Consider the following 12156-nt stretch of genomic DNA (forward strand, 5'->3'; position numbering starts at 1 on the left):
AGAAAGCTTCCTGCCAGGTGATGATGAGCACTTAGAAAGATGAGGTACTGACTAACTCTTGGAAGGCTTTTAGTCTTCCTCATTGACTGGAACATACCCACTGATGAAGCCACAGAGATTCGACTGGTTGAGAGTTTTCATTTTGTTAATGTGGAAGAAAGTTAGTTAAGAGGTGCTTTTTTCTTAACATCTACATGAAGATTCATTTCCCCACTAAGCTATGAGACAGCAGCTACATTCCTTCCTTCCTTCCTTCCTTCCTTCCTTCCTTCCTTCCTTCCTTCCTTCCTTCCTTCCTTCCTTCCTTCCTTCCTTCCTTCCTTCCTTCCTTCCTTCCTTCCTTCCTTCCTTCCTTCCTTCCTTCCTTCCTTCCGCCAAATCTCTGTCTCAGATACTAGCTGAGACTCAGGGCGAGCCACTTAACATTTATCTGCCTCAGATTCCTCATCTGTAAAATGGAGAAAATAATAATAGCATCTGCCTTTCAGGGTTGTTGAGAAGATAATGTTTATAAAAGTGCTTTTTGAATGCCAGCTATTATTAATATTATTATTATTATATAGTTTGATCCCGTTGGAGATCATTCTTCTTTTAACCGAAATTAGGTCTGATTTGGATTGTATGAGTAGAGTTTCTATATATAACTAACATGAAGTAGCTAAATAGTCTGAAATTTTTTTTAGTTTAGTTTAGTTTTTTTTTAATTTAATTTAGTTCAATCACACGAGAAATGATTACATCCCTACTGTGTGCCAGGCATTGTATCAGGCACTGGAGATCCAAAGTCCCTGCCCTTGAGGAGCTTACTTTGTCCTGGAGGTAAATGACAGGTGCACAGACAAGTACATACAAAGATATCTACAGAGTGAACTGAAGTTCCTCTGAAGCATCTGATGCTTGTGACCACCACCTACCTTCTCCTCTTCCTTAGAACTCATGGTATTGCTCTCGCCTGGGTTTCCTTCCTTTGCAGGGGCATCATCCATGTCTAGGTGTTGGATCTGCTTTCCTGTCTCTACATTCTCATTTCATTTATCTTCACGGGTTTAACTGCCCTCTCTAAGCAGGTTACTCCCAGATCTACATATCTGGGTTTCATCTCTTTCCTGATTTCCAGTTCACATCACCAACTGCCTTTTGGATCTTGCCTATTGGATGTCCCATAAATGGCTCACACTAGACATGTCCAAAACAGAACTCAGTGTCTCCCTAAACCCAGTCTTCTTTCTAACTTCTCTATTGAGGATTCCACCATTCTTTCATTAACATACGTTTGCAGCATAAGAATCATTCTTCATTCTTCTCTCACTCCCAGTTCCAGTCATTTGCCAAATCTTGTTTCTCCCTCTACAATCAGTCTCACGTGCCTCCTTTTCTCCCCTCCCACTTGACCACCATCCTAATTCAGACCCTTATCATCTCTCAAGTGGATTATCACAATAGGCTGCTAGCTGGTCACCTTCCCTCTTCAGTCTACCCTCCACACAGCCACCACCAGGATATTCCTTAAGTATAGAGCAAGAGCCGTTACTGTCCCCTCCCTCCAAATATTTGGTCATTATTTTATGGAGAACCTTGTGCACACATTCATTCCTCTTAATAGAATATACATTTTAAAAAAACCCTTACCTTCTGTTTTAGAACCAATACTGTGTATTGACTCCAAGGCAGAAGAGTGGTAAGGGCTAGGCAATGGGGGTCAAGTGACTTGCCCAGGGTCACACAGCTGGGAAGTGTCTGAGGTCAGATTTGAACCCAGGACCTCCTGTCTCTAGGCCTGACTCTCAATCCACCGAGCCACCCAGCTGCTCCCTATAAATTCTTTGAGGTCAAGGGACTGGGGTTTTTGTCTTTGTGTCTCTCGAGTATAGCCTCAAGCCTGGCATATCACAGGTGCTTCATAAATGCTTAAGGAATGGAATAGAATTGAAAGACCCCTAGTAGAAGTTGACTTTTGAGCCTTGAATAAAGCTAAGGACTACCACCACCACCATTACTACTACCACTACTACTACTACTACTACTACTACTACTACTACTACTACTACGACTACTACTACTACTACTACGACTACTACTACAACTACTACTACTACTACTACTACTACTACTACTACTACTACTATACTACTACTACTACTGCTTCTATTGCTATTTCTACCATCACCATTATTACTACTATTATCACTACCACTACCACTATGAGTACTACTATGACTATCATTACTACTCCTATAACCACCACCACCACTTCTACCACTGCTGCTGCTACGAGCACTACCATTTATTATTTCCATTCCCAGTTGGGTTTGTGTAGTTCATGGTGTTTTCAGAATTCTTTCAGATGAAATAATCGCCCTAGGCTCACTGTGAGGTAGGGAGGTTGGACAGAGAGGATTATAATCATTTAAGGAAGAAGATTCAGAACTTCACAGAGCTAAAATCACTTCTCACATAGAACTAATAAGTGGAAGAATTAGGTTCGAACCCAGATCTTGTGACTCCTCATTCAGTGACCTTCTTTCTCTGCATGGGGTTCCTTTTCCTTGGATGTGATGGTGAAATGTCCTGGGCTGGTATCTCTTGGTCAGATCCCCCTAGGGACACCAGCTCCCAGGGAATGGCCTCTGTCCACACTGGCGTTCAGGGCTCCTCCACATGGCTCCAGTATCTCAGGGAGTGACGGGAGCATTAGCTGGTGTTTATTAAGGGAATGTTAGCTTCCAGTGAAAGGTTATGAATCCAGGAATGTCTCAGTCCACCTGAACTTTGACAATACTTCTCCTTGTCTAAGAGACTCTACTTTGAAGCTATTCATCCTTTTGATCTCAGGGATCAGTAACATTTTGGCTCCAGATTCTCTGGCTTGTGAACCTATTAACGTTTTCCCTGGCAGCTGCCCTTACAGTTATGTTTGACATGCCAGGGCAGCTCTAATAGACCACTAGACTGGCTCACTTCCTACCCAGTTTTAGTCCAGGCAGGTACTGCTTCAGGGTGTGAGCATGGCTCAAATGCAAGCTGTTTTGTTCCTTTTGAAACTTCATTTAGAAGAAATCAAAGATCAGGGAGATATGTGGAGTTTTAGAAACCTCACTTGTAGGAATATCTGTGTTGAATGCATGGAAATAAGTCAGCAAGTATTTATGTAGAGCCTGCTGTTTGCCAGGCATCGGTCTAAGATCTGGAGCACAAAGAAAGACAAAAACGATTCCTGCCCTCAAGAAGTTCACTTTGAATGGGGGAGACGCCATGAAAAAAATGATGCTCTGACAAGAGATAGACAGGATAAATTGGAGGTGATCTCAGAGTGAATAAGCCCAAAGCCAATCAGTAAGCACCTACTAACTGCCAGGCATTTGGCGAAAGCCCACAGGTACAAAGAAAGGCAAAAATAGGCTTTTCCTTCTAGGAGTTTCCATTTTTTGGTTTTAATTTTGACAGTTTATTTTCAGTTCCAAATTCTCTCCCTTCTTCCACTCCCTTTCCTACCCCATTAACAATGCTGATTATATAATATGAAGTCATCCAAAACATTTCCACATTAGCCATCCTCTGGAAAAAAAGAAAGTGAAGAAAAACGATATGCCTCAGACGACACTCGGAGTTCTCTCTGAAAGTGGTTATCATTTTTCATCAAAGATCCTTTGTAATTGTCTGTACTGAATCAGAATTGTACTGCTCATCTTAAAATATTGCCGTTCCTTTGTCCAAAGTTCTCCTCACTTTACATAGCATCAGTTCATCTAAGTTTTTCCAAAGGTACCCTGCTTGTCATTTTTTATAGCACAATAGTATTCTGCCACAACCAGATCTCACAACTTGCTCACCTCTTCCCCAATTGGTGGGCATCCTCTCAGTTTCTAATTCTTTGACCCCACAAAAAAAGCTGCTATAAATATTTGTGTACATATGGGTCCTTTTGCTTTTTCTTTGATCTCTTTGATTAGAGATACAGATCTAGTAATGGTATTGCTGGGTCAAAGGATATGAACAGTTTTATAGCCCTTTGGGCATAGTTCCAAATGGCTCTGCAGAATGGTTAGACCAGTTCACAAGTCCACTAACAGTACATGTCTCCATTTTTTTACACCCCCTCCACATTTGTTCTCTTCTTTTTCTATCACGTCAGTCAGTCTGACGGATATCAGATGGTATCAAAGAGCTTACATTTTTTTAAAAAATTTTTTTATTAAAAATTTTTTTTCCATGGTTACATGATTCTGGTTGTCCCCCTCTCCTCTTCCCTCCCACCTCCTGAAGTTGACAAGCAATTTCACTGGGTTATACATATATTATCAATCAAATCCCATTTCTATATTTTTCATTTTTGTAGTAATCAAAGAGCTTATATCATAATGGAGAAGGTTGAAAACAATGATGTACCTACAAGGTGGAATCAATGTAAATTGGATGGAATTAGAAGTCAGTCTAATGTTCGATTTCTTGGTTTCAGCCGATTGTAACCTCTTTGTAACTTCTTTGATCTGCATTTGGTTCTTTTGCAGCAGAATAAGAACCATACAGATCTCTTGCTTGGTGTAGATGCTAAAGGCATCCATGTCTACAGCATCAATAACCGGTTCTCTCCAAACAAATCTTTTGAATGGAGTGCCATCAGAAACATTTCTTATAGTGAGAAAGAGGTAGGTGGGGATGGTGGGACCTTTCATGCTTTGTGAAAATGTGGCTGGCTTGAATCTTTTCAAGTGAAACCTGTTTGGGCCCTGGGAGGAGAGGTCATTTTTATTTAAAGGGTTATTTGGAAAAAAAGTGTGGGGGGAAATAATCTAAGAAGGGACATAGGGCTTCCAGAAGGACCCCAGCCTTGGCTGCACCGAACTGAGAGAGAAGACTAATGATCATACTCTGCTTTTGCTGTCCATTAGGACAAGTTGTTACCTTTTCTTTCATATGCTTTCCATCAGGAAGCTCAAATGGAAATCTGGTAACAGAAGGCAGACTTACAAAAGACCTGCTTGTGGCGTCATGAGTCAGAACAAGAGATTGGGAGCCTGGGGAGCTGATTGCAAATGATTACAAAAATTGGAAATGAAGAACATGTTCTTTAAGCCCCAATATTGCATGGCAGAGTAGGATGATGGGAAGGAACTGGCCTGAGAGAAGACCTACTCAAAGCTTTGATCCAAGTTCTGTGTATCTAAGGGATGTACTGGAAACTGCTCAAACAGGTTCAGGAGAGCTGGTGGTTAAACTTTTAGACACCACAAATTAGGGCTTGATTTAGTGTTATGTTGATTGTCTGGCCTTGAGGAAGTGATGGAAAAAGTGTTAATAATACAGAATTTAACTTAACAATTTGTTCCATGTACCTCTTGTCTTTCCTTGCTCTACAAGCTGGTTGTTAAACATTTACCAGCACACCATGGGTTCTCTAACTCATGGGAAACTCCCTCATGGCCAGGACCTTTGGGTCAACTTCTTGTTTCTGAATCTTTCCCCACTCTCTCTGTATTAATCTAAATTCTCAACTTACCAGAAAATAAAATATGAAACTGCAGTTCCCAATGCTACACAATGTAGTAGAGCCCTAAATATTGGGGGAATGGGTGAATGAACTTCTTGAAGCAGAAAATGCTTGAACTTTTGGTGTTTCTTCTGCAGATAGGGCAAATTGGAGCTGATCTCAGAGTGAATAATGGTCCATAATGGTCAGTTATTAAGCCCTTAAGATTCAGTTCTTCCTCTAGTTGTGGCTGTATTCTTATTGGTTTGTCGTTAAAAGCAGATGATACTAACATGTGGAAGCTCCCCATAATGTGTTGTTCATGGAGATCAGACTCTTTTTTAATTTTAATTTTTTTCTGGATTATACATGTGTTATCTTGCAAATCATTTCCATATTGTTCAATTTTGTAAGTGAGTGATCTTATAAAACCAACCCCCCTCAACATGTACCCAAATAAACAAGTGAAAAACTGTATGCTTTCATCTGCATTCCAACTGGGATAGTTTTTTTCTGGAGGTGGAGAGCATTCTTTGTCATAAGTCCCTTAGAATTGTTTGGATCATTGTATTGCTAATAGTAGTTAAGTCATTCCACAATATTGCTGTTACTATGTACAATGTTCTCCTGGTTCTGCTTTTTTCACTCTGCATCAGTTCATATAGGTCTTTCCAACTCTTTCTGCAATCATCCTGTTTATCATTCCTTACAGCACAATAGTATTCCATCACCATCATATATACCACAATATGTTCAGTCATTCCCCAACTGAGGGACATCCCTTTAGTTCCCAATTCTTTGCCACCACAAAAAGTACAGCTATAAATATTTTTGTGCAAACTGGTATTTTCCCAATTTTTAAATCTCTTTGGGATACAGACCTAGTAGTGGTATTACTGGATCAAAGGGATATGCATTCTTTTATAGCCCTTTGGGCATAGTTCCAAATTGCCCTCCAGAATGGTTGAATCAATTCACAACTCCACCAGCAATGCATTAGTGTCCCAGTTTTGCCACATCTCTTCCAACACTTATCATTTTCTTTTACTACCATATTGAACAATCTGCTAGGTATGAGGTGGTACCTCAGAGTTGTTTTAATTTGCATTTCTCTAATTAAGAGGGATATAGAACATTTTTTCATATGATGACTCTTCTGAGGACCCTCCTTAGCTTCTTACTGACCATGTTTTCCTGTCTTCACCAGTTAACGATTAAGCCTCTTGACAAAAAGGCAGAAGTTTTCAAGTTCTTTTCCTCACAGCTGAAGGTGAATAAGTTGGTAAGCAGTTACCCAATTAAAATCTTCTGCCAGTTATCCTATCAAAAAATCCCAAACAAGCAATAGGAGCAAATGAGGAGGTCTTTTATCGCCACTCTGGTTCACTGTGGTTCAAGGAATGCTCTCTGTAGTAGTAATGTGAGAAAAGATATTAAAGGAATAAGCACAGGCAAAGAGGAAACAAAATCATCGTTCCATATGGTTTATCTAGAGAATCAACAAAATAAGCCAGTGAACTCCCAAGGACCAATCTCTTGTATTTGAATTCTAGGCTTGAAATGGAATCTGTCTCTAGATACTGACTTGACCATAGTTTCTCCATCTGTGAAAGGATAAAGAAGAATTGTTTGCTTCAGAAACACGGAAGCTAGAAAGCTCTGGGGAACCTCAGAAGTGCTAGGATATTGGGATTATGTTTAAAGCAGCTTCTTACTAAATTGCAAGATCAGTCCAGCAACATTCACATATTTACCTCTAGACAATTTTGAAAAGAAATTGTTCTATTGAGTGTGGTAAGCATTGGCCTGTCTTCTTTACTGCTGGAGAGGCTGAGGCAGGTAGATCGCTAGAGCCTGGGAGTTCTGAGCCACAGAAGGGCTGATGCTCAGTGGAAGTAGCACCAAGTGTGATAGCAATATGGAGAGTCTCCAGGAGAAAGGGGACACCGGGCTGCTGGCCAAAGGAAGGAGGAACCAGCTCAGGGCAGAATTGGGCAGATTGAAGCATTCATGCCCAGCATGCTAACTGACCTTCCAGCCTCAGTAAGATGTGGAAATCTAGTCTCAAACAAAAAAATCTCCAAAAAACAAAAACAGACCCCCCAAAAGATAACCCTGAAAACCTTTGGAATGATTGTGTCTTGGGCACTTTGACAGTGTGTGAAGTGCTAGGTTGTGACAGAGTTTTTAGGTGGGAGAGCTTGAAGGTGAAAAGGTGGAGAGTGAAAGGGAATGAATGAAGGAATAACAGGTCTGAGAATGTATAGCTTGTCACCTGCCCAATGTCAGTAGAAGGAGTCAGAGCAGACATCTATGACTATTAAGGCCAAGAGGGAAGTTTTCATCTACTGTATTATGGGATAATTGGCTGTAGTTTTTTCCTATGGATTTCAGAATACTCCTTCAGGAAGTATTTATCATGTCTCCTTTGGACTAGGCAAGGGGATATAAAGCCAAAAAGGAAAGAATTCTTGCCCTCATTAAGCTAACAGTTTACTGGGAAAAAAACAATACAGGCAATGATAAGTGAATAGAAAATATAGGCAAAGTAATTTCTAGGGTTGGGGTGGGGGTGTAGGAATTTGTAATGGAAGAGGGAGTAGGAGCAGCATGGGAACTGGCACCTGAGCTTAGCCTCGAATCAAACCAGTTTCTTCATTTGTCAGATAAAGGGATTGGACTGGTGGCCTCTAAGGTGGCCTCTGGGGTCTTTTTCAGCTCTAGATTTATGATCCCAGGTTCCTATGAGTCTGATTTCATGAGACAGAGGTAAGGAGAAAGGACTTCCAGAGCTGGGCAATGTCATGGAAATGGGGGATGGAATGGGGATGGGGAATAGCCAGTAGAGCTGGTATGGAGAGTGCCCCAAGGAATCTAGAAAGAGAAGCCAAGGGTTGTCAAGGCAGAACGATCTGGTTTTAGGAATACCGATGTGGCAGCTGTGTGGAGGATGAATTGTATGGGCAGGGAGAGAAATTGGACTACTGAGTGATTCAAGCACAAACCTGTGGGATCAATGGAGACTCTTGTTTCTATAGATCCTCCAGCTGTGTATTGGAAACCATGATCTGTTCATGAGGAGGAGAAGAGTGGACTCCATTGAGATTCAGCAGATGAAAGCTCAAGCCAAGGAAGAGAAAGCTCGGAAGAAAGTGGGTTGTGTTCTTCCTGGTCTGAAGTATGGGTTCCCCCTCTGGTCATTGCTTCCATCTACTGCTCCCTGAGAGATGACCATAAGGAGATGGGATGTCAGGAGATGATCCTGAAAGTGTTAAGTCTCTCCATCTTCAGAAACCCACCCAACCTGCAGTTGACACTGACACCTACCTTCTCACCCATCATTGCTCTGCAAGACTTGCAGTGGTTTCTGGCCAAAGGAAATGCAGCCTGAGAGTGTAGGGGCTGCTGTGTGACTGAAGGGCTGGGGGAACTTGACAGAGGGTGCTCCCCTGGGCTTTCAGCTCTCCACCTGCTCTTTTCCTGGCCCATCTGCTGATTTCACCCCTCTTCAAAATCTCCCTGTCCTGCTCCGAATTGTAGGCACATACACACACGTGGCAGACAACTGCAAGATGGCTTTGTTTACAGAAAGCCCCTGAGCACAAACAGAATTGATTTTTTAAAAATACGAGCCCTAATTCTTTTTTTTTCTCCCCAATATAGTTCCATACCAGGCATAAAAGTGTTGGAGGAGTGAGGTGGACATGGCGCTTGCAGATGGCACATCATCTTTCTTTTCCAGGTGGAGCATCAGAGGTTAGCCAGGGAGAAACAGCTCAGAGAAGAGGCCGAGAGAGCCAAGGATGAGCTGGAAAGGAGGTTGTTTCAGTTGGAAGCGGAGGCCCGACAAGCCAATGAGGCCTTAGTGAGTATTCCTGTGAAACACACATGTGGCCAGGCCAGTCTTTTCCTTAATTTTATAGGAAATCCAACACTGACTGGCCTAAACTCAACTGGCTTTCACAGTTGCCTGCCCCTGGTCCAGCAAGCTTGTCTGGTTAAGCTGTGCCATAGCTGCTTTGCCCTTTTACCTGGGAACTTCCAGGAGCTAAGCCCAGTGCGATGCTTCCCCAGCTCCACTCCAAAGAAACAGCAGAGCTGCTGGCAGAGAAGGCACAGATCGCCGAGGAGGAGGCCAAGCTGCTTGCCCAGAATGCTGCTGAGGCTGAGCAGGAACGGCAGAGGCTGGAGATGGCAGCCCTGAAAACCAAAGAAGAGAAACGCCTGATGGAGCAGAAAGTGCGGGAGGCAGAAATGATCGCTGCCAAACTGGTCAAGGAATCAGATCTCAGGTGAGGGAGATGGGCCAGACAGGCTACGTTTCATTTAGGGAAACTCTTGTGTTCTCTTGCCCCAGGCGGGGTTTGAGTTCTGGCAGAGGTGGTGGCAGCCTTGGCCCCCGGGTCCGAGATCAAAGTAGCTGACATTTTTGGTAGCGTGTTAAAGCACATTCTACACATGTTCTTATTTCATTGTCCCAAAGGCACCGTGAAATAGGTATGACTAACTCCATTGTGCAGATGCAGACTTGGGGCCCAGAACATCTCGGTGGCTTGTCTGCAGTCACACACCGATACATGTCAGAGGCAGGATTTGGACTCATTTCTCTCTAACTGCAAGGCCAGAATGCTTTTAACACACTTTTGCTTCAGGAATAGCAAGAGGCAGGTAGAGAAGCACAAGAACCCTCTTTCTAAGAAGGCTTTTTGGCTGGCTCATAGACACTCATTTGGGCAGAAAATACCTGGTCCAACTTATCTTGGATTTAGAAAATTGATCAAGTTCATATTGCAATAATTGCAAAAATCAGGACATTGTAATATCCTGATAAAAGCCATGTAGTACATGTTCTGGGGCTCGGCTTCTGCTTCCACAAGCTCCACTAAGTTGGGTTGCCGGAGCACGGCCACTTTTGAGAGTTCTGAGAGAAGTCTTGAGAGTTTGGCAGGGGGTGGGGATGGTTTTTTAGTACTAGAGCTGGTATATTACCACTGTGGTAGCCCATTGATAGACAGCCTTAATTATCTTTTAGAAATGAGTATTTGCTAAGATGATATAACAGAGGGAGCTAGGTGGATAGGGCACCAGATCCAGAGATGGGAGGTCTGGGTTCAGATACTTCCTAGCTGTGTGACCCTGGGCAAGTCACGTAACCTTCATTTCCTAGCCCTTAACCGCTCTTCTGCCTTGGAACCAATACACAGTATTGGAAGGTAAGGTTTAAATTTGTTTAAAAAAAATAAAGTGACATAGTAAGAAAGTTCATACAAAAATATTCCCCCTGCCTCCAAATAAGGAGCATGGTCTCCCACAAATATATAAGTACATTTTTAGAGTCTAGGTCAAAGTGGGCTCCATCTTAGAGCACATGTGGCTAAGGAAGTTTTTTCTGGAAGTCCTTTCTTTTTTTTGGAAAAATTTTATTTAATTAATTAAATTAGAATATTTTTCTATGGTTACAAGATTCATGTTCTTTCCTTCCCCTCTCCCTTTCCCTCTCCCATAGCTGATGTGCAATTCCACTGGGTTTTATTTGTGTCATTGATCACAACCCATTTCCATATTGTTTTTTTTTTTATAATAAATGCTTGTTGATTTATTGATAGTAGCAAAAATATATAGAAATCCTAGATTTCTATATATAAAAATATATAGAAATCAGTGTTCTTTTTCTTTCTTTTTTTTTTTAATTTTAATATTATTTTATTTGGTCGTTTTCATACATTATTCACTGGAAACAAAGATCGTTTTCTTTTCCTCCCCTCCCCTCCCCCCCCCCCCCCCCCCCGCCTTTCCCTCTCCCATAGCCGACGCATGATTCCACTGGTTATCACATGTGTTCTTGACTCGAACCCATTTCCCTGTTGTTGGAGTTTGCATTATAGTGTTCATTTAGAGTCTCTCCTCAGTCTTATCTCCTCCAACCCTGTAGTCAAGCAGTTGCTTTTCAGCGGTGTTTTTACTCCCACAGTTTATCCTCTGCTTGTGGGTAGTATTTTTTTTTTAGATCCCTGCAGATTGTTCAGGGATTGCATTGATACTAATGGAGAAGTCCATCACCTTCGATTGTACCACAATGTATCAGTCTCTGTGTACAATGTTTTCCTGGTTCTGCTCCTCTCGCTCTGCATTACTTCCTGGAGGTTGTTCCAGTCTCCATGGAACTTCTCCACTTTATTATTCCTTTTAGCACAATAGTATTCCATCACCAACATATACCACAATTTGTTCAGCCATTCCCCAATTGAAGGGCATCCCCTCTTTTTCCAATTTTTGGCCACCACAAAGAGCGCAGCTATGAATATTTTTGTACAAGTCTTTTTGTCCATTATCTCTTTGGGGTACAAGCCCAGCAGTGCTATGGCTGGATCAAAGGGCAGACATTCTTTTATCGCCCTTTGGACATAGTTCCAAATTGCCCTCCAGAATGGTTGGATCAATTCACAACTCCACCAGCAATGAATCAATGTCCCCACTTTGCCACATCCCCTCCAGCATTCATTACTTTGCATAGCTGTCATGTTAGCCAATCTGCTAGGTGTGAGATGATACCTCAGAGTTGTTTTGATTTGCATCTCTCTGATTATAAGAGATGTAGAGCACTTTTTCATGTGCTTATAAATAGTTTTGATTTCTTTGGCTGAGAATTGCCTGTTCATGTCCCTTGCCCATTTGTCAATTGGAGAATG

At 42.0% G+C, this 12156-nt stretch overlaps 1 protein-coding gene across 2 annotated transcripts in view; it reads left to right on the forward strand.

The window, feature by feature from the left end:
• Positions 1-12156, forward strand: part of LOC100010877 (merlin-like) — a 71593-nt gene that overhangs the window by 38684 nt on the left and 20753 nt on the right. Inside the window, exons 9-13 of one of the 2 annotated variants that reach the window (XM_056819712.1) lie at positions 4512-4646; positions 6675-6749; positions 8506-8619; positions 9210-9332; positions 9542-9759. In XM_056819712.1, the coding sequence (XP_056675690.1) occupies positions 4512-4646; positions 6675-6749; positions 8506-8619; positions 9210-9332; positions 9542-9759 (665 nt within the window). Of the gene's footprint in view, positions 1-4508; positions 4647-6674; positions 6750-8505; positions 8620-9209; positions 9333-9541; positions 9760-12156 lie in introns of both variants that reach the window. The other variant, XM_056819711.1, reaches the window with a different exon arrangement.

This window comes from Monodelphis domestica, chromosome 2 (assembly GCF_027887165.1).
Source record: "Monodelphis domestica isolate mMonDom1 chromosome 2, mMonDom1.pri, whole genome shotgun sequence".
Classification (NCBI taxonomy): Eukaryota; Metazoa; Chordata; class Mammalia; order Didelphimorphia; family Didelphidae; genus Monodelphis; species Monodelphis domestica.